At 40.6% G+C, this 27,122-nt stretch overlaps 2 protein-coding genes across 5 annotated transcripts in view; both read left to right on the forward strand.

Moving 5' to 3' along the window:
- The first annotated feature begins 257 nt into the window (after window positions 1–257).
- Window positions 258–10,536, forward strand: ap3s1 (adaptor related protein complex 3 subunit sigma 1). Of its 4 annotated transcripts, XM_035639820.2 has the most exons (8): window positions 258–603; window positions 4,310–4,401; window positions 4,848–4,892; window positions 5,104–5,215; window positions 5,339–5,410; window positions 5,587–5,694; window positions 7,099–7,140; window positions 9,712–9,901. In XM_035639820.2, exons 1-7 carry the CDS (start codon window positions 535–537, stop codon window positions 7,132–7,134), a joined length of 534 nt encoding a protein of 177 aa, XP_035495713.1. In that variant the 5' UTR covers window positions 258–534; the 3' UTR covers window positions 7,135–7,140; window positions 9,712–9,901. The 4 variants fall into 4 exon arrangements, with proteins under 4 accessions (XP_035495713.1, XP_035495714.1, XP_035495710.1 ...); XM_035639821.2 differs by lacking the exon at window positions 4,848–4,892 and having other exon boundaries at window positions 264–603; XM_035639817.2 differs by lacking the exon at window positions 7,099–7,140 and having other exon boundaries at window positions 265–603; window positions 9,712–10,536.
- Window positions 10,537–11,132: 596 nt separating this feature from the next.
- Window positions 11,133–27,122, forward strand: part of commd10 (COMM domain containing 10) — a 52,855-nt gene continuing 36,865 nt past the window's right edge. The window contains exons 1-5 of the mRNA XM_035640772.2: window positions 11,133–11,290; window positions 12,898–12,988; window positions 13,975–14,085; window positions 14,668–14,823; window positions 17,260–17,370. Coding sequence (XP_035496665.2) covers window positions 11,262–11,290; window positions 12,898–12,988; window positions 13,975–14,085; window positions 14,668–14,823; window positions 17,260–17,370 — 498 coding nt within the window. The 5' untranslated portion in view covers window positions 11,133–11,261. The remainder of the gene's footprint in view (window positions 11,291–12,897; window positions 12,989–13,974; window positions 14,086–14,667; window positions 14,824–17,259; window positions 17,371–27,122) is intronic.

Raw genomic sequence — 27,122 nt, forward strand, 5'->3', positions numbered from 1 at the left:
CATAATATATAAATATATATATATATATATATATATATATATATATATATATATATATATATATATATATATAGGCTAAATGACAGATTTGTATTTGTTTATCACCTTATCATTAAACAGGTAATGTACATGTAGTGTAATATTGTGCCCTTGTTAAACAAAATACTAATCTCCATTGGATGGATGATCAGCGATGAACAATAACTTGTTGTTTATCCTCTGTGGTTCGCAGTTCGCGGGGTTGGAGAGGTTTGGACCCTCGCGGCTGCTGTAGCAGGAGGAGGCGGAGGAGGAGGAGAAGAGCATGACTCTGACGTGGAATGTTTCCGTAAAGAGAGACGATGAAGGAGTAGCAGCAGCAGCGTGTAGCTCGACCGCCATCCCCGTATTGCACAGTTGAATCGAGACGGGACCGAGCCCCTGAGCCCCCCCCCCGAGTCCGAGCTGGGTTGACGGGAGTTGACAGACGACGGTCCCCCCTCCGCAGACTGACCCCTCGCTGTTCCCCCTGCCTCCCTCCGCTCCGCTACAGTCATGATAAGAGCCATCTTAATATTCAACAACCATGGGAAACCGAGGCTTTCTAAGTTCTACGAGCATTATGTGAGTTAACGTGACCCCCCCCCCCCTCCCCCTTATTGTTATTGTTATTATTATAATTATATTATTGTTCATATTTCCATATGTTATGGTTGTTTGTATGATTCATTGATTGGACAGGAAGGAGGGGGGAAATCTCAGACCGTCTCAGACTGTGGCTGGACAAATACTCTATAATAATTTTTTTCCATGCTTTCTTATGCAATCGTTCGACAAAATACATAATGTACCATTGTTAAGAGAGATGGTGGAGGCTGCTCAGCCCACGTGACGTCCGGCCGTTCTTCACCCATGTCCTCTCTCGTACACGCAATGAATAATTGAACGTGTGCAAGCCGACGCGGGGCGATCGCGTTCCCGTTGAGCCTCGTCCGCCTGTTCTCCCTCCTCTCGGGCTGAATCCAGCTGTGGCGGTGGAGATGATGATGAAGAGCATCACGGTGAAGTGAGTCCACCGTGTGTTTGTGTCACGTGACTCCACTGACGCCCTTGTGATCGACTCGTGCTCACTTCAAACCTCATGAAGCACAATTGTGAAAAGGAATCGTCCCTATAATCGTCCACAGATATTATTGGAGAGTGAAATTCATATTGATTAATACATTTACTTTTGAACATTCAAAATAATAGATAAAAATGTATGTATAGGCCTATATATGTATACAGAATCCATAAACACAGAATCCATAAACACATATACATAGAATTGGGGAAGAACTGGATAAGCATGTTGCTTCTCCTACTCCTTTTCGGACAAAAAAAACATGTATTTATTATTTCTATTTAGTATTTCAATTCAATTCAATACAATACATAGACACACATTTACACACACACACACACACATTTACACACACACACACACACACACACACACACACACACACAGACACACATACATATGCATATGCAGACATGTAGAGATGTTCTGATACCATTGCTCCCGTCCCCAGACCAATTCCGTTTACCTGGACTTTGGGTATCGGCTGATACCGAGTACCTTTAAAAAAACAAAACAAAAAACAACCTTATGTAATGTATTTTAACAGCTGTTTGCTACCGACCCCTGTATGGGAGTGATTGTCACTGTTTTATGGTCATTGTTTTATGGATACATACAGAGAATGAATGTCATAGAGCTTCTTGAATGATGTAGTTTGACAGTCATAGCTGAAAAAAAGTAAACACAAATAAATCTTGAAATGAATAACCATTGCTTCCTTTAAGTAGCTGTCAAAGTGCAACCCCCCCCCCCCCCCCCCCCCCCCCCCCCCCCCCCCCCCCCCCCCCCCCCCGTGCCTTGTGTACTATGTTCAGGTTCTTTCACCAATACTGATTCAATTAGCTTTATTGTCAATAAGTCAAAGTGACATCACCTGCTGTACAAGGGAGCAGGGAGGTAACCCCCCCCCCCCCCAAAAAAAACAAAAACCCTGAAGGCATAGCAAATGACAGGTTATGTAATATCCTTTACTGGACAAGCTATGTTGGCTTGTTCCCATAATTGGATTTATATCTCAAGGTCTGGCTACTACAAGTGCAAGGTGGCCTCTAACAGTGTCCTAATGCAAGCAGCTGAGTACATTCTCTGCTGGAGCTCGAGAGAGAGTATAGTTGATGAACTGATATATCCATTGACTACAAAATCAATTGGTAAATATTTGGATAATTGGTTAAAACCAAACATTTATCTGGCACTGGCTTCTCAGATGTAAGGATTAACTGGAAAAAAAAAGGAAATCTATATATTTTAGAGGCTGAAAACCGCATTTTTTTCCAACTTTTGCATACAAATTACGTAATTACTTATAGGTTAATTGATTTATCAAAATTGTCCCGCTAATCGATTAGTTTCTCATATAAATTGTGGAAAAACAACACAAAATCCTCACGCATAACAAGTAATAGACATTTCGCCCTTTTAGTTACTTTTGATACCTTTTTTTGTGGTTAAAAAAAAAAAAAGCATCCAAGAAAGTCATCGGGACATAAATAAATTATGACAATGACTTAGTAGCAGGCCCAGTGAACAGTGGAGCGTCATCCTCCGTGTTGCGTAATCTGGAGATGAGATGAACACGGTTGTGTTTCAGGAGGATGAAGTGGAATTGACTGGATTATAAGAAGGCTATGTCGACACCATCTGTTATATTAAAAGCTGAGGTGTCAGCTTACCGGCTGGCAAGATGTAACATTTCACACATACTGCTTACTAAGCATTCGGGTTTAAGTTATTTTTTGTAAGTCTGAGTGTTAGTTTGGTGTCCACATGATGTATGTGTGTTTGTCAGTCTTGTCATGTTGTTGTGCAGACTGCTGTGTTGAGAGGGAGAATGGCAGAAGTGAGACGTTAAGCCAAAGCATCTTTCCAATCTCAGAATGACGCGTCAGGGAGAGGAGGGTGAAATATGGACACACACACACACACACACAAACTCGCTCCGCATAAATTCATGTGCCATTAATTGTCAGTCTGCCTGGGAAGGTGAACAACTGTGTTCTACGTGTGTGTGTTTGAGGTTCTGCAGCTTTACAACTATAATTGTTCGTTGTATCAAAATGTGCACATAAAACAAATTTGCATTTCTGTGTACATTGTACATTTAATTTGTTTTGGGAAGAACTTTTATTTTTTATAGTATTCTATGTCATAGTTCTGATAACGTTTATTTCCACATAAGGTTCTGATAATGACATCTTAGAAATCATTGCCTTTATAAAAAATCTATATTGGCCGAAAAATAACGGAAATGTCTTACTCCCGAATATCAGCATCCGCCCCCAAAAATCAATATCGGTCGGGATTTAATGTACAGTGGCGGTGCGATGGGGAACATATGGGTGAGAGAGAGGTGTGATATGTAACAAGTCCCAGATCAAAACCTTTACAATCTTTAGTTTCAGGTTCGGAGGAAGAAACTGAGACCAGAGTCCAATAAAACCCAGAAGCAAATTTTAAAAGATACTGCTACTCTTTATACTGCTGTGCTTCCCCTCCCGACTGTATCGTTAAACTGTGAATATCGTAACCCTGCTAGTCCCGTGCTAAGTCACATGACTGATTTAGCCTTCCAGCCAGCTGCATACTGTACACGACGCTGTGGACCCTGTGAGGCCATTAACACTCGGTGGTGAGGCAGCCTCAGTGTAAGAGCTGTGCAAAAAGGTATTAACCATGATTTTTGACGATGAGGTTTGAATGAAAAACAATTTGCTGCTTGGGACCTCGATCTGGCATTTTCCACTGAATTTGAATCACCTTAAACAGCCCAAAGCAGGAAACTTTGCCCTCTATTAGTACAGAAAATCTCCGAACGTGAGTCCACTCTTAAAGGCTTTTTAGTTCTTCAAACACGCCTGTGGATATTTGAGGTTCTAAACAGAATCTCATCCATGAGCAAACAATACGATTAGCCGGCCTTGATTCAGTTTGTACAATGAAATCATTGCCTCTGTTGCCCATGGCCACCCATGTATGTTTGAAAATGAAAAAAGAAAATGGTAAGTCTATGTATCCTGCTTTTTCACTCGGGGGCAATACATGAGTTCGAGGGAAAAAAAAGGCGACAGGAACCATTCATTTACCCGCCAACCTCTGAGCTAGTCGTAATGAAATGGTCCACTGGAAGCGGTTACGTGCACGTGCGACGCATTATTTACCATCTCATTTTTTGTTTAACGGCCTCTGTTTCCTCGTCCGTTCCCGCAGAGTGAAGACACGGAGCAACAGATCATCAGGGAAACCTTCCACTTGGTCTCAAAAAGAGATGAGAACGTCTGCAATTTCCTAGAAGGCGGAATGTAAGTTATGACGTCAAGCTGCATCGCCAATCGCGCCAAAGAGGGTTTTCACTGGGAATTCAGTTTAGGATGTAAAGGGAAAGCCCAGGGGGGATGTTTGAATGACGGTCAATAGTAACAGTGTTTGAAGATCATTTATCATTCATGAATGAGGAACTAGGTGTTGTTTTACCTGGAGGAAACTCCACTGTTTGCACTCCATCTCCCACAATTCCCCTCTCAACCCTCTGTCAGCTTAAACTTAAACTCAAAGTGTGTGTGTGTGTGTGTGTGTGAGTTTTAACACACTTTTAAAACTCTTACCTAACTTAATGAACAAGTTGTTGTACTACATTCCATATTTTCTCATTATGTAGCATATGTTGCGTCCTATTGTTACACATGACCTTTGACTTTTGACTGAAAACATCCTGTTGTTTCTCTCTCTCTCTCTGTTTCTGTGTCAGGGTTAGGGTGTCAGATCATGCTCCGGGCAGAGCGCAACGTCCTATGTGTGTTTTTATACTCCACCTGAACTTTCCCTTGTTTGTGTGTCTATTCTTTTTAAAGTGGAAAACAAGTAGAAATCAAAGATGGTTCTCTCTCTGTCGTAGGGAAATTTTATGCAGACAGTGATTGATCATGGTGATTTGGGGTTTGTGCATGTGATAATTCAATCAGGAATAAGTTTACCATAATATTTCCTTGTTCCCTCTGTGTCAGGTTGATCGGAGGATCAGACTACAAGCTGATCTACAGACATTATGCCACACTGTACTTTGTGTTCTGTGTGGACTCCTCAGAGAGTGAACTAGGAATTCTAGACTTAATCCAGGTAACATGAAATCACAGTGTATTTATTTCCATGTTCGACAAAGTACGATCACTATTGTTCCGTATTTATAAATGTGTTTACAGTGTATTTGAATTCTGTCTCTCAAAATCCTTCTTTTTTTAGGTATTTGTGGAGACGCTGGACAAATGCTTTGAGAATGTCTGTGAGCTTGACCTAATTTTTCATGTAGACAAGGTAGGAAGTGCCTTTGAATCTGTTCGCCTCTCTGTGATGTATTTTTAATAACATTTGAACTTTTAAGTTAGAACTTACTTTTCTTTGAAAATCATATTGTAGTCTCATAGTTATCCGATGACCTGTTTTGTGATGATACAGATTAACTGTAACACTGCACAATTCTTTTTTGTCAGGTCCACAACATCCTAGCAGAGATGGTGATGGGCGGGATGGTCTTGGAGACCAATATGAATGAAATCATCATGCAGGTGGATGCTCAGAACAAGATGGAGAAGTCTGAGGTAAGCCTGGCCCTGCCCGTCCACTGTATGTATGTGTATGACTTGATATCTATCTACATACTCTCTGAGGTATTGTATTGCAATATGCAGGCATGTGTGTATGCTGCACCCTGCATGCCACTCTCCAGTGACCTTGTGGATGCTCCCTACCTACTCTTGAGTGTTTGTGCTCCTTTTCTTTCGGCCACTCCTCTTGCTGCTGCACTGCTCTCAACGCAGATCGAGGCTCGACATATTCTCTCCTCAGTATAAAATACAGTATCACAGTCACCACTTTTGTCATTACTATGCAGACCTTATTGTTCCATCGTCCAAATACATCTCCAAAATCTGCAACCATTGAATCTCTCACATCCTCTAAATTTGACATGCAGTAATGAAAATAGGTGTTTTTACATTATGTTAGAGGAGAATGTGAAGTTCACACGCTGTCCACGTTGAAGTAACTGCTTTCCAAGTGTGTTTTGTAACATCTTTATAAGCCGGTGTTCTTGATTAGACATTTGTTCTGTGCAAGCACATTGCTTTGCTTTCCATACAGCTTCTGCAAGCAGATAAACATTCATTTACCCAATGGAAGGTTTTAATCTGACAGCCAGAGACAATTTCATGAAATCATATTGGTTTTGCTCAACGTAGATTTTAGCCTTTATGCTCCTGAAACAGAATTGCACTAATGATTTGGTTTGGGTTTTAAATGACTTACCATGTGCTAGAGTAATGTCGAAACACTGAGGCAATGTTTCTTGGGGAGTCTTTTTTACTCTTGCAATGAGAACCACTGACAGAAAAACACAAAGTTGTGGAAATTTGTTGTTTATTGTTGCTTACACAACAGAGTGAAGTGTTACATTGTGAGGTTTTTAACTAAATTACATTAATTGTGTGCTCTAATATTTGAATTTTAACTAAGTGCACCTTTTCTCAAACTCTGAGCTGCATTGTGTGCTTTTTAACAGGACAGAATCTTTCTTTTGGATTGATATTCTGTAAGCAGAGTCTTTTACTGTTCTACGGTCATCAGAGCTGCTCTGTCTCTTCCCTCTTGGACCTACCCTCGACCACAGTGTGTTTTCACTCTGATGCTAATTCAGAATGACACTGTCCATTTATAGGGCAGTGTCTGGTGAACAAAGAATCAGCTGTTCTTCATCCAATCTGGCACAGACCAATTAAGTAGTGTCACTGTTTCATCAAACTGATTCTTTACGTTTTTGCAATAATAATAATAATTGTGGGAGAAGCTCAAGATTGCTTTTGAGTTTATGGACGTGGTCCATGATAGGTCCTATCACTTTTTTTCTGTGGAGATAAACTGTAATTACTTTAATCTGCTTTAACATTCCTCATTCCTCTTTTTTCCTGACCCTGTCTAGTTCTTTCCATTCTTCTCTCTCTTTACAGACGTTTATCTTTCAGTCTACCAGGCAGGACAGGTAGACACAGGTACTGCTAAATTTACAACCAAGTACTGAAACCTTAACTGAAGTTTACTCCCCCCCTTAGTCTCTTCACATGGCCATAGCGAACTGACATCGCTAACATATTCTAGGAATCTTTCATGGCAGACCCAAAAATGTTGCCATTCCTCTCCATTCGTCTCTACACCATGCGATCACTTTTGTGAGTGTACACAAGGAGGACAAAATAATAGAAATGGTGCGCCATATGTAGGTTAGGCTACACTCATCCCCTTTGCTTCAGAATTTTTCAGAAACTGTTGAAATGATAGAATTAGCATAAAAAAAGAAATAAACAAGCGCAGTCCTCCGCCATTGGTTAAGCAATCCCTCACCGCAGTTTCATCTTCAAAAAAGTCTGGGATCCAGATCCTCCCAAAATGTATTCACCTGTTACCATGCGCAAGATCTTTCTTTGATGCAATAACATTTCATGCAAATCTGTCCATTACTTTTTTGAGTAATCCTACTAACAAAAAAACAGGCCGATCTTAAAAAAAGAAAGATTACTATTTTGTGTGTTCTTAATCACTGCCTCAAAACACACTTTAAGCAAATGTGTGTGTTATTTTATATGATATTTGCACCCTAACTGTGTGAGTATCATCATTTCTCTGATTTGAATTGGTGCGATTTGCCTCCTTTCTAAGAAAATAGCTTAGGTTAGTGTAAAGCCCACAAACGGGGACAAACGGTTCTTGTCTGGCTCTGTCGAACCGTGGCAAAATCCACCAACCAGCACCTCTAAAGCTCTGCAACAAACAGGGTTTACCTCATTTGTTTAACTCTACAACAGTTTTCCAGTTTTACGGGCGGTATGTGTCTGATTATTTTTTGGGCCGGCAGAGGATATAGTCACAGGTCCCACCTAAGGAATAGATTGGCACTTAACCCCCCATAAGAATGGTCAATTGTTGTTTTCACAAAATGGTAATTACTTTATGCCACGCTAAACTAAGTTAACAGGCTGATGGCTCGAGCTGCTTATTTGCCTCACAGAAAAGAGAGTGGTAGCTTGACTTAAACATTCGATGAAAAAAACTTATTTCCTGTGATTCTTTTCCACTGATACGCCTCGCAGACGAGCGATGGGGTACTGCTCAAGCTTTAAAGAGACTCTGAATAACAGATCACGAGAATCAAACCCCGGTTGTGTGTTACGCAGCTGGTGTTACTATTTCCGTACACATGAGTCACCCAGCGTTTCATTAAAAAAAACCCACTGTAACGGACGAGCACAGTCGGTCTCCCTGTGGTCCGCTGTGCGTCGGACTCCTGACGACGGAGCCCATGTGCTGGATCAGCATTCCTCCACGTTAATGCCACGGTCGTCTTTCCATCTAACACAAGTCTCCTTCATTCTTGGCAGAGGGAGGAATGCCCATTAGACAAATTGTCCATTGAAATAATAAGAGTGGACAAATCTACATTCCAGACACACTCTGTGTGTGTGTGTGTGTGTCATATCACTAAGTGGTTTGAACGGTTATTAATTTAAATTGCGTTCATTAGAGAGACCAGGAATGTATAGTTTCTCTATTTTAAGTGTTTGGGTCATTTTTGGGTCTGTCTCCTGAAGATTCAGTCGGGGGGATCTCTAACCGCAGTGATTCTCAAATGTCTGCTCACCCCTTATTTGACAACTCTCCACTGATGTGTTTTATTTGGTTGTTCCAAAAGGCTTAACTGCCTTGACGTCTCCCTTCAAACACCAAATTCATCTTATACAGCTTCACATTGAGATTCATTGTGTTAGAGTGAAGTGCCTCCTCTGTCCCTGAGAATAGAACTCCCATTGTAGTTTAGCACTACTACGCTTACAACCTCCTCATGTCATCAACAGGCAACACTAGAGTCACTTTAATGGCACAGTGTTCTTGTTCTACTATATGTAATACATTTTTTATAATGTTAGACACAGTCATGTGTAGTCTTTCCAGAGGTAATCCCACTAGAGGTACAGTATCACCTGTATTATGATGGCTAAAGCTTACATAATGTTTTTTTTTTATTTGACGCACACATTCTGTACACACCTATCTATCCAAACATCATTTCCGCCTTCATATCCAGTTCCATTTTTTCTGCTTTACCAGTTCTCTCCTTGCATTTTTACCCTTATCGGTCTGCAAGAGTCCGCTGGGTTCACTTTCCAAGCAATGCTGCCTTTTGTCCATTCGATGAATGTTCAATACTGCTCAGTACATTAAAAAAAAAAAATAGTGAATGGCCCAGTACAGTGTGTCCTCACAGTTGATTCATAATTGGCTCTGGTTGTGATGTAAATCATTATAGAAATGCATGTCTGTATGAAGCTATGAAGGCATCTGAATGTACATTTGCACATGATGTCTGTCCTAGTAGCTGTCAGTGCTTTTGCATTTTGTCAACAATTAACTATTGTTCGTCTAGTACTTTGTTTAGCATTGTGTGTGCGTCCGATGTTCACTGTCCAATGTGCTGTTGTGTACAGCATGTTTTTTGGATTTACTCTGTATCTTATCAAACCTCCTTGTGTGTGTGTGTGGTGTGTGTGTGTGTGTTTGTGTGTGTATAGGCCGGCATTGCAGGAGCGCCTGCTCGTGCCGTATCGGCTGTAAAGAACATGAACCTCCCGGAAATGCCCAGAAACATCAACATTGGTGACATCAGCATAAAAGTGCCAAATTTACCCTCCTTCAAATAGTGGCAGTGACGTCCTGAGCCTGCAGATGTCAGCCAATGTTTACCATGATGCAACCTGTTTACCAAAACCTCGAATTACTAACTACTATCAAAACTATACATGAATTGAAGGTACTGGTGGTTTGTCACTCCTTGTTCTGGTGTTATCACTCTGTTTCTCCTGTTATAGAACAGGACATTTTACATGTTTGTTTTCTCTTTTTTTCTGTTGGAAGGAAAATTTAAGTATTTATTTATCAGTGGTACATTCCTTTCTGCCTCGCTGGAGGTTGGACCTCGCCGTTCAGCTGCTACAGTACAGATCTAGTGTTTACTTAAAATGTGACAGGTAATGAAGTTTTGGAGCAGTCTATTTCGTTTGGTTATTCAGGCAAGAGAAATCAACCAGTGGAGGAAACTGGAAATGAAACCATTTCAAATACCAAAATGGAGCAAGTCTGCTACAGTGTTGAAATTCACATGTTTTTTTGCTTGTTTGTAAAATCAGTTCAAACAATAAAGAATATTATTATATTGCTGTGTTACAGAAACATGGATATTATATATATATATATGTATATGCTGAAACGAAAATTCCTTTTCTTGTTTGTATGCAAAACTATTTTTAAATGATTTATCATGTCTTATCAAACGATTCTCTCAATTTCAATCTGTGCATGTTTCTTTTCTTTTTCAACATAATAAACTGTCAAAACTCCACCTGTGTGTTTGTCATATGTCATGATCACTATAAGCTGTGCAATATATATTTGATATAGAACATTTCACAACATTCCCTTAGGTGCAGTATGTTAAACATTGAACCTTCATTTTTTTATGTTAACTATTAGTTCTATGCTTTTAAACTTCAGGAGACATTACAGTTTGTGGCACTGTTGAACAGCATTGTATTAGAGAGATTGCAAGAGGGGGGGGGGGATGTTCTGTAAATGTATTATTTTAATTGGGCTCGACCAAATAAAAGAAACAACCGCAACATGAGTCTAAATCCTGGCTTTACAACAGTATGGAGATTTGCTTTTGCCGTTTCGCGTTTGTTCCAGAGTTTGTCCAACGCTTGTTCCGTAGTGACGCTTGTTGCAGTTTCAGGGCGTCGTTGTGCGTAGCTTTTACGCAAAAGCCATTTAAAGGAAATCCATCAGGGCAACAGTTGATAGGAGTTGATTAAAGTATTGATCATACTTTTGTATCCGTTTGACTATTATTATTATTATCATTATTATTGATTATTATTTTTTATAACTTAATTGACGCCTCCCTCGTCTACTCTGCGACGTCTCTGCGCATCGTCGCGCAGCAGTGACGGTCACGTGAATCGTCTCGTGAGAGCAGGAAGAAGGAATGACAACAGTACCGCTGACACTTTTCCTCTCTTCACTTTTTTTTTTTTTTTTTTAAATCTGCAATAAGCTTCGGACGACTATGACTTCCATCGTGAAGGAAACACGAAGGTGGGCATCTTTCATCTTATTCCTTCTCAATGCAGAGACAACGACGTTAAACCGACCTGCAGCCGGTGTCAGACTGGCGAACGCATCGCCCCGACGAGCTGCACTTAATCATTCTGATCTGTGATGTGTTAGCAGTCGACTTGAGTGTTGTTCTAATAAGACTTTGTACAATATTCATACATCCCAGAGAGAGAGAGAGAGAGAGATGAGTATTGGGATGTGATGAGTATGAATGTGTCACAACAGTTGATGAATTTCTCGAACTGAAACAGGTGTTTTACTTTATATAATACTTATATAATATTATTATACTATATAATACTACGTCAAGCAGTGCTGGTCTCATTTGTCTGTAGTCTAGTTTGATTGTGTTAGGATCAAGCTAGGCAGCAGCAGTGGAGGTCGAGTCACATGAATGGGCTCACGTGCCTTATTATGTCGGAGCTGCAATTATCGATTATTGTCTTCTGCTTTAAGACATGATCTCGATTCACTGATTCATTCATTTGTCCTTGTTATTTCAGTAACAAGGGGAGAATGTCCATCAGATTCCTTTTGATTGTTTGTTTAGTCCAAAACCCCTGAAATGTTTAGTTTACAATTGCAAAAGAAAGCAGCAAAAAAAGATTCAAAACAATTCATAAATCATCATCAGTGGCTCCCCGTTAATTGGTTAAACGATCTTTGGACTATTTGCAGATCTAAATTACTTGTACCGCTGGGCTTACATTGAAGTAGTTTTTCTTTTTTTCTTTAGGTAATAGAAATAATATTACATTATTTCAATATTTTATTTATAGAAAGATACATCATTTGAAAATTAAAACCTGTTATTATGTCAGATGCAGAAATGCAATACTTCTACTTCCACTACTGCTTCACTTTCATAACATTTCAAAATGCTTCTTTTGATTGTGCATTTTAACTTGCTATTACTACCTCCGTATTTAACACACAGACAGCTAGTGAAATAGGTGTATGTGCGCGCGTGTGTGTTAAGCATATAAACTTCCCATTAGTATGCGTGCGTATAACAGTCTCTACATTCAAATGTTCATAACCTCATTTTACTCTTCAGACTGGTCCAATTGCCTGTGCAGCCTAACGAGTGGAAAGCAAACTGTTCAGTTTGCCTGTCAGCTGCTGCTGTATGTTGGCACTGCAGGACGTGCATAGATTGTGTTTGATGTCACTGTATAGAGATACCTTTGAGATTTTCCGACAGTGAAATACCTTTCATGTATCACATACGCAGTAAACTGATTCTGTTTCTTAACCGGAAGATCTTAGTGTTTTCGACACCGCTGTCATTAGCAAACAAAATCCTGAGCACTGTCTAACTTGGAAAATATTAAGCGAGGCCTTCATCAGGCAGATGAAGGTGCCTTCAGTTGATAGACCTTCATCTGCCTGAAGGTCTATCATGGAAACGCCGCAATTAAACTTATTATCGCGAGTGAGACAGTGAGCGGGATGTGGTTCGCTACTTTGGATCCATTCATCCACTTCCTACGCGCCTGCCTGGTGGTGGAGTAGGCGTGCGAAGTGCCCTTCTGTTGTGAGCACGCCGCTGTCATTAACGCGCACAACTCCTCTTTCCCAAACAGCATAAAAGAAGCGGTGACTTTCATCAATGCGATTGATGTGAACAAGTTCTCCAGGCTGATCTCTCGCATCATACAAAAGCTCCATCTGAAGGTACTGAGGCTGCACAGTGTTTTCTGTGCCAGAGACAAGAGGCTTTTGAGGCTTTTGCAGGGAGAGCAGTGCATGCATACTGACTCGCTGGAGCATCAGTGGGGCTCTAATTAATGCGCACACACGGCTGACACCGTTGATCATTCTGATGTTTCACAAGACTTTGCTGGCTGTCAAAAAGTGTCAGTCATGAATTCAAAGAACGACGTCTTTTGGTGTGCTTTCTTCACCTGCTAAAAGAAAGTATTACTCCATTGTTTAATAATCTCTAATGCACTAGACACTTTGACATGTCATATCTGGAAAAAATATAGGTGTATCAAAAAAACATTGATGATGACTGTTTTGCATTATTGCAAACCGTGGTACCTGCAGGAGCTCAGAAGCCTTAAAATCTACTGAATTATGTTTCTCACAAAGACCTAAGTAGTTTATATAGTTTTTTGTAATGTACACAATTTGATATTTTAATTGCACTTTATATTACCTTTGTCATTGCTATGTTGAAGTGTAACGATTCATCTGATATTTTGGGTTCATTTTGAATAAGGCACTTTTTCACCATTTAAAGTGACAAATCATTTGTTTTATTTTTAAATTATCGGTACATATATTTATGATTTAGTATAAGTATTAGTCATTAAGTATGACTTTACAGACTGCAGATTTGACACGAGATTTCTCAATTTACTGTCATCAAGATGAGTTGAGGCTCAAGCTTAGCATTTTTATGCTGTAACTGAACTGTGGGTAATTCTTTTTAAACCTAATTATTTATCAAACAAATTAATTGGCACATTACATTGATTATGTAAGATTAGATTGAATTTACATATCCTCATAGGCTCTCCCCTGACACCCACATCATTTATTCGAAGTCTGTTTCATATTTCTGTTAATAGTATCAGATTTTTCAGTTCTAGAAAATAGTCAACTTCCAAGTATATTTTCACGTCAACACACAGTAAATCATGTTTTCTCATCAGGGCGAGCGGACGTTCAGTGAGGAAGAGGAGCAAAAGCTTCAGGCTGCTCTCTCATTGGATAAACAGGCTCTCAACCTAGTTCTGGAAACTGCTGCCTTCATACTAGAGCAGGTACGTGGAGAGTGTAGGTCACCTGACAACCTCTTATTACATTATTATACGTTTTTTTCTTTTAAATAATGTGTTTGAAATGCTAATTTTGCTTAGTTGGAGTTTCTTTTGTGATAGTTGTTGATATTCAGTATTTTTTATGGGTTAGTGTTAGGTGTTGGATATAATGGTGGAGGCCAGGGAAGAAAAATACATGTTGTTTTGGATATGAAAAATAAGAAATGTTTCTTTAACTTACTTTGCGGCCTTACATTTATGTCCATTTTCCATTTCCCTACTGATGTTGTTTACAATTATACAGAAGCACTAAACAAAAAAAATCACACTCAGTGACCAATGCAAAGTAACTTATCTTATTATTATATACATCTCTATATAATTATAAATGTTGTGTCTCACTCTAAATGACGTGAGAAATTGACAGTGTCTGTAGCATTTGAGTCCATTTCTCCAGCTGGGGTCACTGTTGTATTGTGAGTTGTTGTGAAGCAATGTTGAGTGTGAGGGGTAAAGGAAAAGGACTGTAAGAGTGATGTGTTCCCGGTAAACAAAGTTAACAGCAGTGTCTTCCCTCCTCTGTAGGCTGTGTATCATAACGTGAAGCCGGCCGCTCTGCAGCAGCAGCTGGAGGCGGTTCATCTGAACTCCGACAAGGCTGAGGTTTTCTCTCATTCCTGGGCCACCGCTGGACCCGAGCTGCTGGAGAAGCTAAAACACAACACATTTGCCCCAAAGAAGGTACTGAAGTCTGCCTACATCATGCCTACGACATCATTTTAACCTAAACTTGACCTTGTTTCTAAACCAAAGTGTACAATAAATCCACTCACAAAACACACAGTTTAGGCTACATTTCACACTCACTGTGAGCTGTGAAAGCTCTCTTTGTAAACCTAACAGCTGGAATGAATTCACACGAAAGCAGGTCAGTGTCATTACGGATAGTCTGATTCTACGTCTCACCAAACAGTGATCGGTTCAAAGGCATAAAAACACAATTTGTCACATTAATTTTAAAGCGTGTTCCTTTCTACAACTTGATTAAGCGGCGACATTTCCAGCGGCGCTCCCTTCAAAGTCAAAGGGAATTTACAATCTAACGCGGAATACATTTCGCAGCGTGTACGCATCAGTCACATTATGCGGAAGTTGTTGCTGCTGTCTCACTTTTCAAACATCTCACCTGCCCGTGTCTCACAAGTCATCTTTTCCCCACCCCATGAATTCGCTGCTGCCAGCAGAAGGCCGTGGCGACCGTTGATCTTCACGATGACCTCTGGCAATAATCGAGTCTCAAAAGAGGCTGTATATAATAGACATGTTGCGGTTTTCCCCTCCACTTTCTATTGAGTAGGAAGCAGTATTATGAGTTTACACCTTTACCATTCAAGAAACCAGTACACACAATAATAACCTCCTTGTTGTTTCTTTCTCATATTAGCTGAATAAGAGACGTCATATAATTCTAACCCGTTAGTGACACCATCGATTAAACACACGCAGGTTGGGATGAGGGGAGGGGAGAACCATTGAGAGAAAGCAGTCTCAATGAGACCTGCAAGTATCAGTCAGTTAATCGAGTAGTTGGCTAACAGAAAATGAATTGGCTATGATAATTGATATATTGTGTTATTTGAAAAAACAAAACAAGAATGCTGAACATATGCTAGTTCCAGCCTCTCAATTGTGGTGATTTGGTGCTTTTCTTTGCCATACATGTTTATCATGTTTGGGTTTTGTGCCGATGGGCAGATAAAACAAGACATTTGAGAAGAAACATTTGAATGGAAATTGCCCAAAATATTGTGACATTTCGAGCCAAGAAAGACAGGTTTATTGCAAAAAGATTAATCATAATGAAACTAATTGTTAGGTGCCACTTTACTCTCATTACCCTATGTCTCATGATTCACAAATAAAACTAAGATTGACATTTATTTACTGATTTTCCCAAGAATATTAACATATAACGGAGTAGGAAATACAGAACAAAATTAGAGGGGAAACACGCTTTTTTTTAGATTAGTAACTCATGCTGTAGTTAATTTAATACCTAAATATGTATTTCAGTTAATCGATTTGATTGATTTTTACATTTTAAATGTTATTTGCATATACTGAAAGCATTAAGCGGCACATCATGAAGTGGTTACGCTTATTTAATATGTGGATGTTGTTCCACTTGTGAATAATGTGGCCCGGCCCTTCGCCACCTCGTACCTGTCCTCGGCTGTGGAAGCGCCCAGACCCAATAAGTCACACATGGTTTATTATTATTGCCTCTCTGTGCATCATAAAACACTTAACTGCCCTGCCTTGACTCCGTGCTGCTAATCTATCACACCGCTACGGCTGACTGATGAGCTATTTCTCAGTAACTCAGCTGGGCAGGCGGCGAATTGGTGAGATTGGTGTTTGGAGGCATTACAAGGTTTTCGCCTGATTTTAGCATCAAATGTTTTTTTGTTTCTCCCCAAATTTACAAATGTTGAAGAAATGTTCGAATGAGAGAATAAAATTCTGATAACCTGCACCTTGGAAGCAAAGTAATAAAGATTAAGCAAAGAAATAAATGTTCATGCAATTACGTAAAGCATTACAGCATTTAGTCAATTGATTAATTAGTTAATCGGAAGAAAATTAATTTTCAGCTGTTATTATAATTTACTGTTGAAATTTTCAAGAAAAAAATGCAAAATATTTGATGCTTAAGGGTTCTCAGATGTAAGAAATTGCTGCTTTTCTTTGTCTTACTATTAATTATATTAAATTATTTTGGTTTTGCACTTGTCTACTCAGTCCAATGTGTTAATTGAGAAAAGAGCTGGGAGATAAATTGATAATGAAACACATTTTTAGATGTAGCAGTACAACAAATAAAACATCTGAGTTACGGAGGAAAGATCAAACATTTACATTGCTGTGGTTTCTATATTTGCATTTTCATTATGAAATGCACAAAGACTAGTTGAAAAGTTTAGGTTAAATATTAAACTAATGAAATATCCATATGTACATAAATCTACAAAAAAAAAAAAATTATAATCAGAAACATTTTGTGGGAAGTGCTACACTTTTTTTCATTGAAAATGTATCAAGGGCATTCAAAACTGTGAGGCTTTATCAAAACTATGTTAGTATTAAATAAATTCTGGTGCCATTTGTGTGTTTCAGCTGGAGTATGTAGGTTGGCAGTTGAACCTGCAGATGGCCCAGTCCAGCCAGGCCAGACTGAAATCTCCCAGTGCCATCCTCCAACTGGGGCTCCGCAATGACGACTCTGAGGTACGAACACAGGCATGCAGTATGTATGTCGGTTATAACTCTTCTTGCTCTGCTTCTTATACCATCAATTATCTAGTAAACAAACGAAACAAAAAAAATCAGTATCATCCACCGTAACCAGAGACCTTTTTCTTTGCGATTGCCAAACGTCTCCAATCTGTCCTTCTTTTTAGTCAATAAATGTTAATCCCACTGGTGTCTTGTCTTGACCCAGATGTGGATGTACATCTGGCTCCAGAGTAACTGTAGTGTAAAGAGCAGGGATCAGGGAGCTTGTTATCTGAAACCGCCAGGGTTTCTGTGTTCTCTTGAGAGGCTAGAATTGAACAGCGTGTGCGTTTATTGGAGAGTCTTATTGTAACTAGCACTGGACTGTATCCGTCTATTCACAGTATCTTGTTTACAGGTCCTAGATTAGATGTCTGTCTGATTGAGACTGTTAGTTAATGGTTTCCTTATTTATATTAATACTCAGTCTTTGCATATAGAAATTGGTGTCAATTTAAAACTTTAATTATCTTGCTGCTGCATCCTAATGATGCCCGGCACCTAAATATTTGTAGTAACGAAGTAAAACACTAAGAAACAAGATATAATTAGGGGTTTTCCTCAATATTTTCTGTGTAGTGTTCCTCTTTCCACTCATTTATATTCAGTAGAGTTTGTTTGATTCCAATTAGCTAATGCTATAATAGCCAAGACCTCATGAGTCTCCCTCGCTCATTTCTTTCTTTTTCAATGGGAGGAAAATTGCTCTTTAACTCAAAAGGGTGTTTTTTTTCACAATTAATGATTTTCAACCTTTGAAGTATGTGATTTTTTTTTTGAAACTTTTCATCTGGACTCAATGTTTTAAATCCTCCGACAACCTTAAACATGAGCACATGCATAGTGAGATAACAATTAATCAATTGCTGTTGAGGTTTTTGACAAATATTTGAAATATAATCCCACAGATTTTAATTGAATGCTGCACAGGGCAGGGCGTTTGCTTGCATGGATACTGATTTTTTTTTTTAAAGTTATGACATTCAGGCATTTGACTGGTGTCTTTTTTTAAAAAGCAGTCTTTGTAACAAAATCGGTTGGGCTGATTATCTCCCGAGCTTGGATAGTGTTGTTCCAGCTGACTAGTCAAGTGTCTTTCTTGCTTTGTGTTCGGTCCCTGGAGAGTGCAGGCTCAGCCTAAACGTGGAATTAGGCATGACATATTCAAATTTCTGCCGTCTTAAATGTGGGCCTATAGGCCTACGCTTGAAAAAAAAATGTTTTTCTTTATCTTTGTGAATGTGGAATCAGAAGGATTTTTTGGGGGGTTTGAACCATTTTCTGCTGTGTTTTCCCAAGGCTAGCAAAAAGAGGCATTAATTTATTTAAATCCACTTACACAATTCCCCCTTGTGGGAGGATATAGCTGGGGGTCTAAAACAAGGCTGGTTAAAAGTGTGGAGGGATCGGATTCAGTGTATATCGCTGAGGCTGCAGGGGGCACTGTTGTCTCAAGGGTTGGAACGCGTCCCTCGGGCAGTGAGGTACCTGAGAGATGGATGGGACACCTTGCTTAACTTTGTTCATTTCCATCCATCAGTGTTTCTGCGATTACTGTTAGTTTGTTTTCCTCCGAACTCGCCGAGAATTGCTCATTGCAACTTTTGGATTGTCAAAACTCTGGCTGAGGAGTAAATTAGTTGTGACTAAAAATGAAATTCTGCTGCGAGTGTCATACTAATTACAGCGCAGATTTATAACACCATCTCGTGTAACTGTCTGAAAGAAGGGGAAGGCAAAGCTGCAAATAGGAGAAGTTGGGTGATTAAAGGTGACAGGGGATGGAGGGTGCATAAGGATATAAGGGACAGGAGTTGAAAACAAAAGAAAAAGGGACCTGGGGAGAAAAATAATGAGGATGAAGAGGCTAAAGGAAAGAAAATGAGAGTAGGAGAGGTAGGCGAGGGTGGTCGTCTGTATAGTATTGATTGCTTGACTGACCGGCCTCCTGCTTCATTAGGACTCTCTCTCTCTCTGAGGAGGAGGAGGAGGAGGAAGGCTCAGAGAGCTTCGCATTTCCTTCACCAAACAATGTGAAATACAATATCTACAGTACAGTGAAGAAAATGTTTTCAAAGATATATTTACACAAATACGTGGACTGCTTTTTTAAGGATATATTTTTTTCGGTTTTCATTGAAGATTCTGTGGCAGGGTTTTCTTTCATGACACTTCCCTCTCTGCTTCCAAACTTGTGGACATTTATTGAAATTGTAGACCATTATTTCTGCTTCCCTGACGCAGTCATCCCACCCAGGGGAGCTGTTAAATTTTGTACTTGGTTCAGTGGAAAGTTGATGTACAGTGGCGGCACAGCACTACATCTGCACACAGGTAAATGGCCTCACATTCAACCACTCGTGTCAAAAAGGACAACTCCAGCGAGGACGGGTTGAAATGGCCTCATTCAGTGTAGAAGCGAGACCTGTTGCATAGCTTGTTTGGAGAAGCAGCTGAGAGAGAAAAGGCTGAAGCGATCTGCTGTCAGAAGGGAGGGGGAAAAAAGTCAGAAAAGAAACTGGATCTGAGCTGGGGACACAAGGAAGATGAGTATGCAGAGGAAGGTCATAGGAAGGAGGAAAAAGAGAGGAAAGAAGATGAGGAAAACTGGAGAGTGAAGACAGACAGATGACATTGAGAGAGGATGAAGATGCAACGAAGGATGGGGACGTGACAACAAACAGGGAACTTGTGGCGAGGAGAGTGGGGGAATTTTAATTTGTCTTTCAATTCCCTGCCTCGAAATATAAGTACACAATCTACTCATTTTCATTTTGTGCTGTTTATACAATTTTGTTCTTTGCGTGATGAAGCTGCGTGTTGGCAGTCTACCCAGTAACTTCTTGTTATGTTTGCTTAACACTCAAGCAGCCAAGAGGTGGTACACATGTCTCCTTTCCACTAAGTTTTATGTTGCTGAGTTTCAGATGCACTGAATATTTGTGCATCTTGGGCCTCAAAATATGCTGCAGAAGGATGTGCAAAAAAGGAAGTGATAAAAATGAAGGGGAAATGTATTAGTTTTTCTATATTTAGGTATTTGCTTCTGCAGGTGAATCCCAAAACACAGTTAATAATAACCAAGATAATATAAGGGACATTATGATCGAGGTAAGGATTTACAGGGCTATGCGTTATATCTTCATCAGCATGCGCCATTCATTTTTGCAGTATAAAGCTCCAGGTTTATAATCACAGGCACAATAGAACAAAATGCAGTGTGACGTTGAGAGAGTGAGGCCTTTAATGAGTTGATATCATATTCTGAGGCGCCACTTAAAGCAGCGACCACAATCGGTCTTTTGTTCCAAAATGCACTGACAAATCATTTAGGGGGGAAAGCTATCCCGTGGTTGTGGGCACCATCGTGGACCACGGTCGACATAAGAGCCGCCTCATTCCAGAATTTAACAACAGGCAGGCGTTCCGCATCATTTGGAGGAAGGTTTCAGGGGCCTTCATAGGGACGAGGCTGCAAAAGGAGTCATCAATGGTCCCCAACCTTTTTGATGCGATATGAAAGTCAACCCATGTCCGCTAGTCATCATCATCATCACCGCTTTTCAGGTTTGGTAGTTTGAATACCTTTTCGAGACCTGAGGAAGGGAGACTATGCAGCATTTTTTAAGAAAAGAACCAAAGAAGTTTGAATAAATAAGGAGCAGAAAAGGTTTTTCTTCTCCACTCTGATCCTGTTGGTCACGTAAGGACCCTTCACAGTCATTTTGTGACCCTCGGGTTGTGAATCACTGATTCAGCCCGACGATAATGTTTTACAGAGAAGTGACACCAAAACCAAAACAGATTCAGTGAAACAGAGGGCTGCCTCACCTTCTGTTTCTCTCTCTCTCTCTCTCTCTCGGTTCTCTCCCTCTTTTGTCTTTGGTGTCCCTCTCTATCGCTTTGTCCCCCTGTCTCCACACTATCCGTTTCCCATCTTTATTCATAAACATGCAAGAACACGCCCTGATGTCACTGTAATGAGTCTGGAAGTTGAATTCCCCTGCCAGTCGTCCTCGTCTCTCTCTCTCTCTCTCCCTCTCTCCCTCTCTCCCGTCGCTGTCCTGTGGCATCAGAATGAGCCGCCGCTCCACCAACCAACCAAGGGTAGGGTGACATTTATAATACAGAACATCCACTTGCAAGGCAGCCACTGCCGATTTCAATATTTATTGTGGACACGCTAGGCCACAAAGGCACGGGGGTAGAGCTGGTGAGCTAATGTAGCTTCTACGTGCTGGCTCCGACTTCAAAAGATATGTGTAGCTGATAGCTTCAGACAGACGAGATGAGCGTTGATAAAGCAAAGCTCTTGAGTTTCAGACCACAGAAAGTAAAAGAAAAAAATACTTAATGCTGCTATAAGACAAAATCCCAAACAGATTTTTTCTTCTCTTTCTGAAAGTGAATGTTAAATGTAGCCCGGCAAAGCCAGACTGATTCCCAATTGCGAAGTCTGGCAGAGCAAATGAAATGAACTCCCACTATTCATCTGGGTCCCAGGCTATTTAAGATTGGACAAAAATGCAATATAGATATATTTTACCAATTTCTGATATTTTGTGGACCAATCAATGAATTTATTGTTCTAAAAATGATTAGTCAGTAATGCAGATGATCATAAGTTGCAGTCTGTCCCTCAGCAGGAAGCTCCGAGGTTATAGATCAGAGTCAGTAACTCTGGTGGAAATACAGTGTTTTCAATTTCATTATGGTAACATCTTTTGACTGAGACACTTGATTATTGTTTGGTCTTTCATTAGCTCTGCACCAGACCTGCTTTTTCAATCCAAATAAAACTGAAAAGCACCTTGAATACAGCTGTTTGTTCAGTGTCACACATACAGTACAAACACATCAATACATTACAACATAAAACTATTTTTCTCCCCCAAACAGTTGTTCTTGGTGGATACAATGCCAGAGCAGTTCAGTGAGAGTTCAGTTAAATTGGGACTTAAATAATTGCTCCAGCTGTATCTTGTTTTAAATTTCTCATAGGAGGATTGTTGGGAAGCATCATAGCCGTTAATTGTGCTCATTCATGCACCAAGTATTTCTAAATTGTCAGATCATATTTCTGCAGGATCAGAGTCTTGTAGTATTTGGTGTTAGCCTTTCACATTTGCATTATTCTACCTCAGCAGACACCCTGCTTCCTTTTTTTTTCATTAATCCCAAAAATACATGTCATAATCTAATTATTCATCTTATTTACTTAAACATGCGCGTATCTTCCATTTGCTGTTTGAAATTTCTGTGTCAAGTTGTCCCCAGCTAGTTCCAAATTATAGGCCAACTAATTCTTACTTTGTGGAAAGCTACAGTACTTGTTTTTGTTATCAAAGCATCAGACATGAAAGACTTTTCTCCTTGTGATCCTAATTTATTTTCTCTGTTCTGGCTTACAGCACCAGCGCTGTATAGTCACAGAGGAACGGAAGCTCTTTTGTTTGGAATTGCACAACAACAACTCACGTTCTCATGAAAACGTGCTCACACACACACACACACACACACACACACACACACACACACACGCACACACACACACAAACATGGAGCCCTCCCAGTGAAGGCTGTGACTTTATTTATTAACACCGTGTGATGCGGAATGCAATTAAACATCCCATTTTGACTTCAGAGAGGAGGTGCAGCGATCAGAGGCTCCCCGAACATCCCTCCTTGCCTCACGTGTCTCCGCCAAGCCGGCATCACAAGCAGCAGGCCCGAACTTTGAACGCAACTCCGAGCTCCCTGACAAGTTGTGTAAAAAAAAAAGAAGAAAGAAGCCCACTCTCTGCCTCCCACATTCTCTCTGCATGTAGACCCAACAAACAAAACCCCTTCTCATTTATCATTTGAGGGATTACATGGGCCGATCAATATATCGGAGGGCTCTGATGTAAATGCTACCACGTCCAAATCCTTCACACCATGCCACCCACCAGCCAGGAGGGACAAAGGCGGCTTTGTCTCAATCTCTACTTGCCTTGCTCTACATGTCCCGAGATGCTTTGTTGCTTTGTGTGCACATCTTTTTAAGGGTCTCCCTTTCTCCCTCCATCTCTCTCTCTCTCTCTCTCTCTCTCTCGCTCTGTCTCCTTCTCCATCTCTCCCTCGCCCTCCCCCTTTCCCACTGGTGATTTGTTTTTCTGCTGTGGGATTTGGGATCCCATTCATTGAGGGCACATTGTTCGGCTCTTATCCATTCCAGAGGATGGGCCCCGAGCGGCAGAATGGGACTGTGGGTACTCTCGTCTCTCCCTTCTCCTTCCCTCTCTCCCCCCAGACTCCTCGCCACCCCGCTCCTTGCTCCTTGCCATAAGATGATGTCATGGCCTTCATTTGCTCTGGGGGTACCCATTGATTTTCTCTCCCTATTACACACTCTCTATATCTCCCTCTTCCACCCACCCCACCTCCCCTCCTAACCTCCACTTCTGTTTTTCTCCGCCAGTCCCTTTCCCAGATTCTTTAGCCCCTCAAAAGGCGCCTGGGGGATTTGGGGATGTTTGGATGTTGTTCAGTACACCCACGGTACATGCTTGACTCCCAGATAGGGAAGCCATCAACCCCACAAATCCAACTGCAACTCCCATTTAAATCTCATTGATTTAACGTCCCCCTTTTATTCTCACATCTCCCACTCCTGTGATCCATTTTATTTCTCTCTCGTTATTCAGCCTGTTTTGTTTCACACCCAGTTTGTGAAATAATCATTAATCCCCCTGATAATGTGGTGCCATTTTGCCATAGCCAGTAGCGATGGTAAAAGGGTGCTTAAGAGTGAGAGTTTCAGATGTGCATGTGTTTTTTTTTTCCCTTTCGTTTTTTTTCTTCATTTCAGTTTATTTTAGAGAGGCTGCTTTGCCTCTTGGCTGAACTATGCAGGGGAGAGAAATCTATTTCAGTTTAACAAGATGCACTGATTGCAGAAGCACAGAGCCAAATCACATCCATTCATCCCAGTGAAAGTTGGCTCACAGGCTCGCATGTTGTAAAAAAAAAAAGGCTGCATTTTTTGAGGGGATGAAAATGGAAAATATTAGTAATAATGCAGATATACTATCACAACATGAACAGGTTTGGGTTTTTATGCTTTTTTGAGTCGTGCTGTATCTCCTATTGACAGCGGTTGTCTTTGTCTGCGCAGTGACAGGGTATAACGGCAATGAAAGGATATGAGCCATAGGCCTCTTCCCTTGAAATAATGATTATAATGAGTGGGTTGGAGCATGGCACAGTTGTCATCCGACATGCAATGATAGGGCACAGAGTGCTTCCTCCGCCTGTATCAACAAATTGTCACCAGCGTCTCACTGAACACCCAACCTCTTTGATGTTAAACTGGTATTTGACGGTTTGTTGAAATGTAAAGTGCCGCGTCAGAAAACGCTCTTTAAGTTTCAGAGTGGCAGAGTATTTGGTATAGAGCTCGATGAAGCTTGAGATTTTTTTGTCAAAGTAATGCAGATGCAAGTAATTGAAGTTTGGGACCGATACTTTTTCGATACTCCAAGTATATCCGTCTCGTCAGATGCATGGGAGACGGACGAAAGAAAAACCGTGTTCAGAAGAAACCCTTTTTGCAAGAATTAAAAAATATTTCCTACAGAATCTTTTTCTTTTCGTTTTTCGTTTTTCCTTTAAAAAACAAAAATGTGATTTCAGTCAGCACATATATATATATATATATATATACATATATATATATATATATATATATATATATATATATATCTATCTGACCAGACATTAGACACACACACACACACACACACACACACACACACACATATTTTTGTCCTCGCTCCTTGTGTATGAGAATAACAGTGTCTACATACCATCGGCGCATAGACTGGCTGCCTTGGCAATCCTCAACCTCCGCCACATGGTGGAAAAAAACAGGCCTTACAGTTGTGAACAGCAGCCGTTACTCGTCTTGTGCAAGCGCTCCCTCACACACACACACACTCACACACACACAGAGCTCAGTTGACCATGACCCTTTTGCTCAAACCTTTTGCCAACCTAATACATTCAAATGCATACTGTTTCAAAATGAAGGCCTTGGCTGAAGGGGTTGAGTGCCACTTATCCAAAATCCCGGCCCCACCGATGGTTAGTTAAGGCTGGCACTACAGGACGTTGCCTATAGCTTCGGCTTTTATTCAAGCCACCCCACACACATTTAGAAGAACTAGGTGGTTCCAGGTGGTATTATTGTTTAGTCACTGTGGTAAAGACACTGCAGTAGCAAGATGCCGGTAAGGAAGCAGGTACTTTACCTCAGAACTCCTGAGGAAGCTGTCAACACTACTTTGGAGATAACGGAGGAGAAGAAAGAAGTTTGGACACTGAAGCTCCTACTTTGTTGTCTGGCTCCTATAGCGCTAACTAGCGGCAGCGTCTGGTAGTTTTAATAAGAAAGCTGTTAGTGTTACTTCACTGATCTAGTTTAAAGAAGGCAAACTGCATGTCGTTTTTTTTTGAAGCCTCTCAAATCTCTTATTCTATCACTCTCCTTCTTAGCCTGTTTTTGTTCCTCAGTCAACAGGATTCTTTTTCTCTCTCGAGGTTGAGTTGTTTTTTGGTCAATCCGACTGTTCCACCGTCTGCCATTTCCATCACCGGGGATAGATGCCGGGAGAACGCTATTTCTCTTTCTTGTTTTGGTTACGCAATGGGTGACGCACTTCCTTTGTGCCCTAAGACAAGTCGTAATTTTTCCAAGGCCTCCCGTGGCCAAGAGAATAACATGGGGAGAACAAGACTTTACAGGGGATCAATATAAGTGTGGATGGTGATGTTTTTCTATCGCCATTACACTGTGCAATCAGTTTTAACATCACAATGACAAGTTTAAGCCAAGAAATGAACTATTTCAGCCTTAGTCACTGCTTGATCTCAAATGGACAAATGTAATATTGCTCTGATCATGTGTTCAGTTCAGTGCCGAGCCTTCTGACAGTGGACGCCCTTCAGTGTTAGAACATCATTTCTCTGCCCCGTTGGGAAGCAGACAGAGTTTACAGGCTTGGCAGCAGAGGCTGGAACATGACAAGGCACCTTCCCCTCCCTCACCATATCCGACGGCGGTAACTAGCTGCCACCACCATAATCATCTTGTTACGGCATCGCACATGGCTCGTGTTCCTTGACTTGTTTATCTTGGTGCTCAAGCTGTTGAGCGTCTCCTCTCTCCCTGGCGCTGCAATGTCAAGCTTCCAGATTTAGTTGGCTTTTAAATGTGAAGATCTATTTTGGCTTTAAAAAAAAAAGAAAAGACCAGGGTTGAATTTTAGGAAATGCTTTGAAATTTGAGGTCAGCAAAGGGTGAAAATATCATTGGTTTCCCACTACTGCAGCTCGTATTGGTTGATAGAAGGCGGTGATTTGATAATGCAAACACACCAGCAACATATGAATATAAACCCTAAATAAGTTTATTTGCATCTTCAGAGTGGATCAATTAAAGAGGTGGTCTACATTTAGTGTCAAGGTTAAGAAACTGTCACCTACACCTCTTTCTGTGATCAGGTGTCATAAATGGCATAACACTGTAATTATGCTGTCGGCTCATGACTGCACGAGTAAAATGTCACGACGTGAATGGTTTTTTTTCAATTGCAGCAGCCCGGGAGTTTATTTTGCCTTGGTTAACAAGTAGCATTCATTAGTTCAATCACATCCGTATTAAA

This window comes from Scophthalmus maximus, chromosome 19 (genome assembly GCF_022379125.1).
Source record: "Scophthalmus maximus strain ysfricsl-2021 chromosome 19, ASM2237912v1, whole genome shotgun sequence".
Classification (NCBI taxonomy): Eukaryota; Metazoa; Chordata; class Actinopteri; order Pleuronectiformes; family Scophthalmidae; genus Scophthalmus; species Scophthalmus maximus.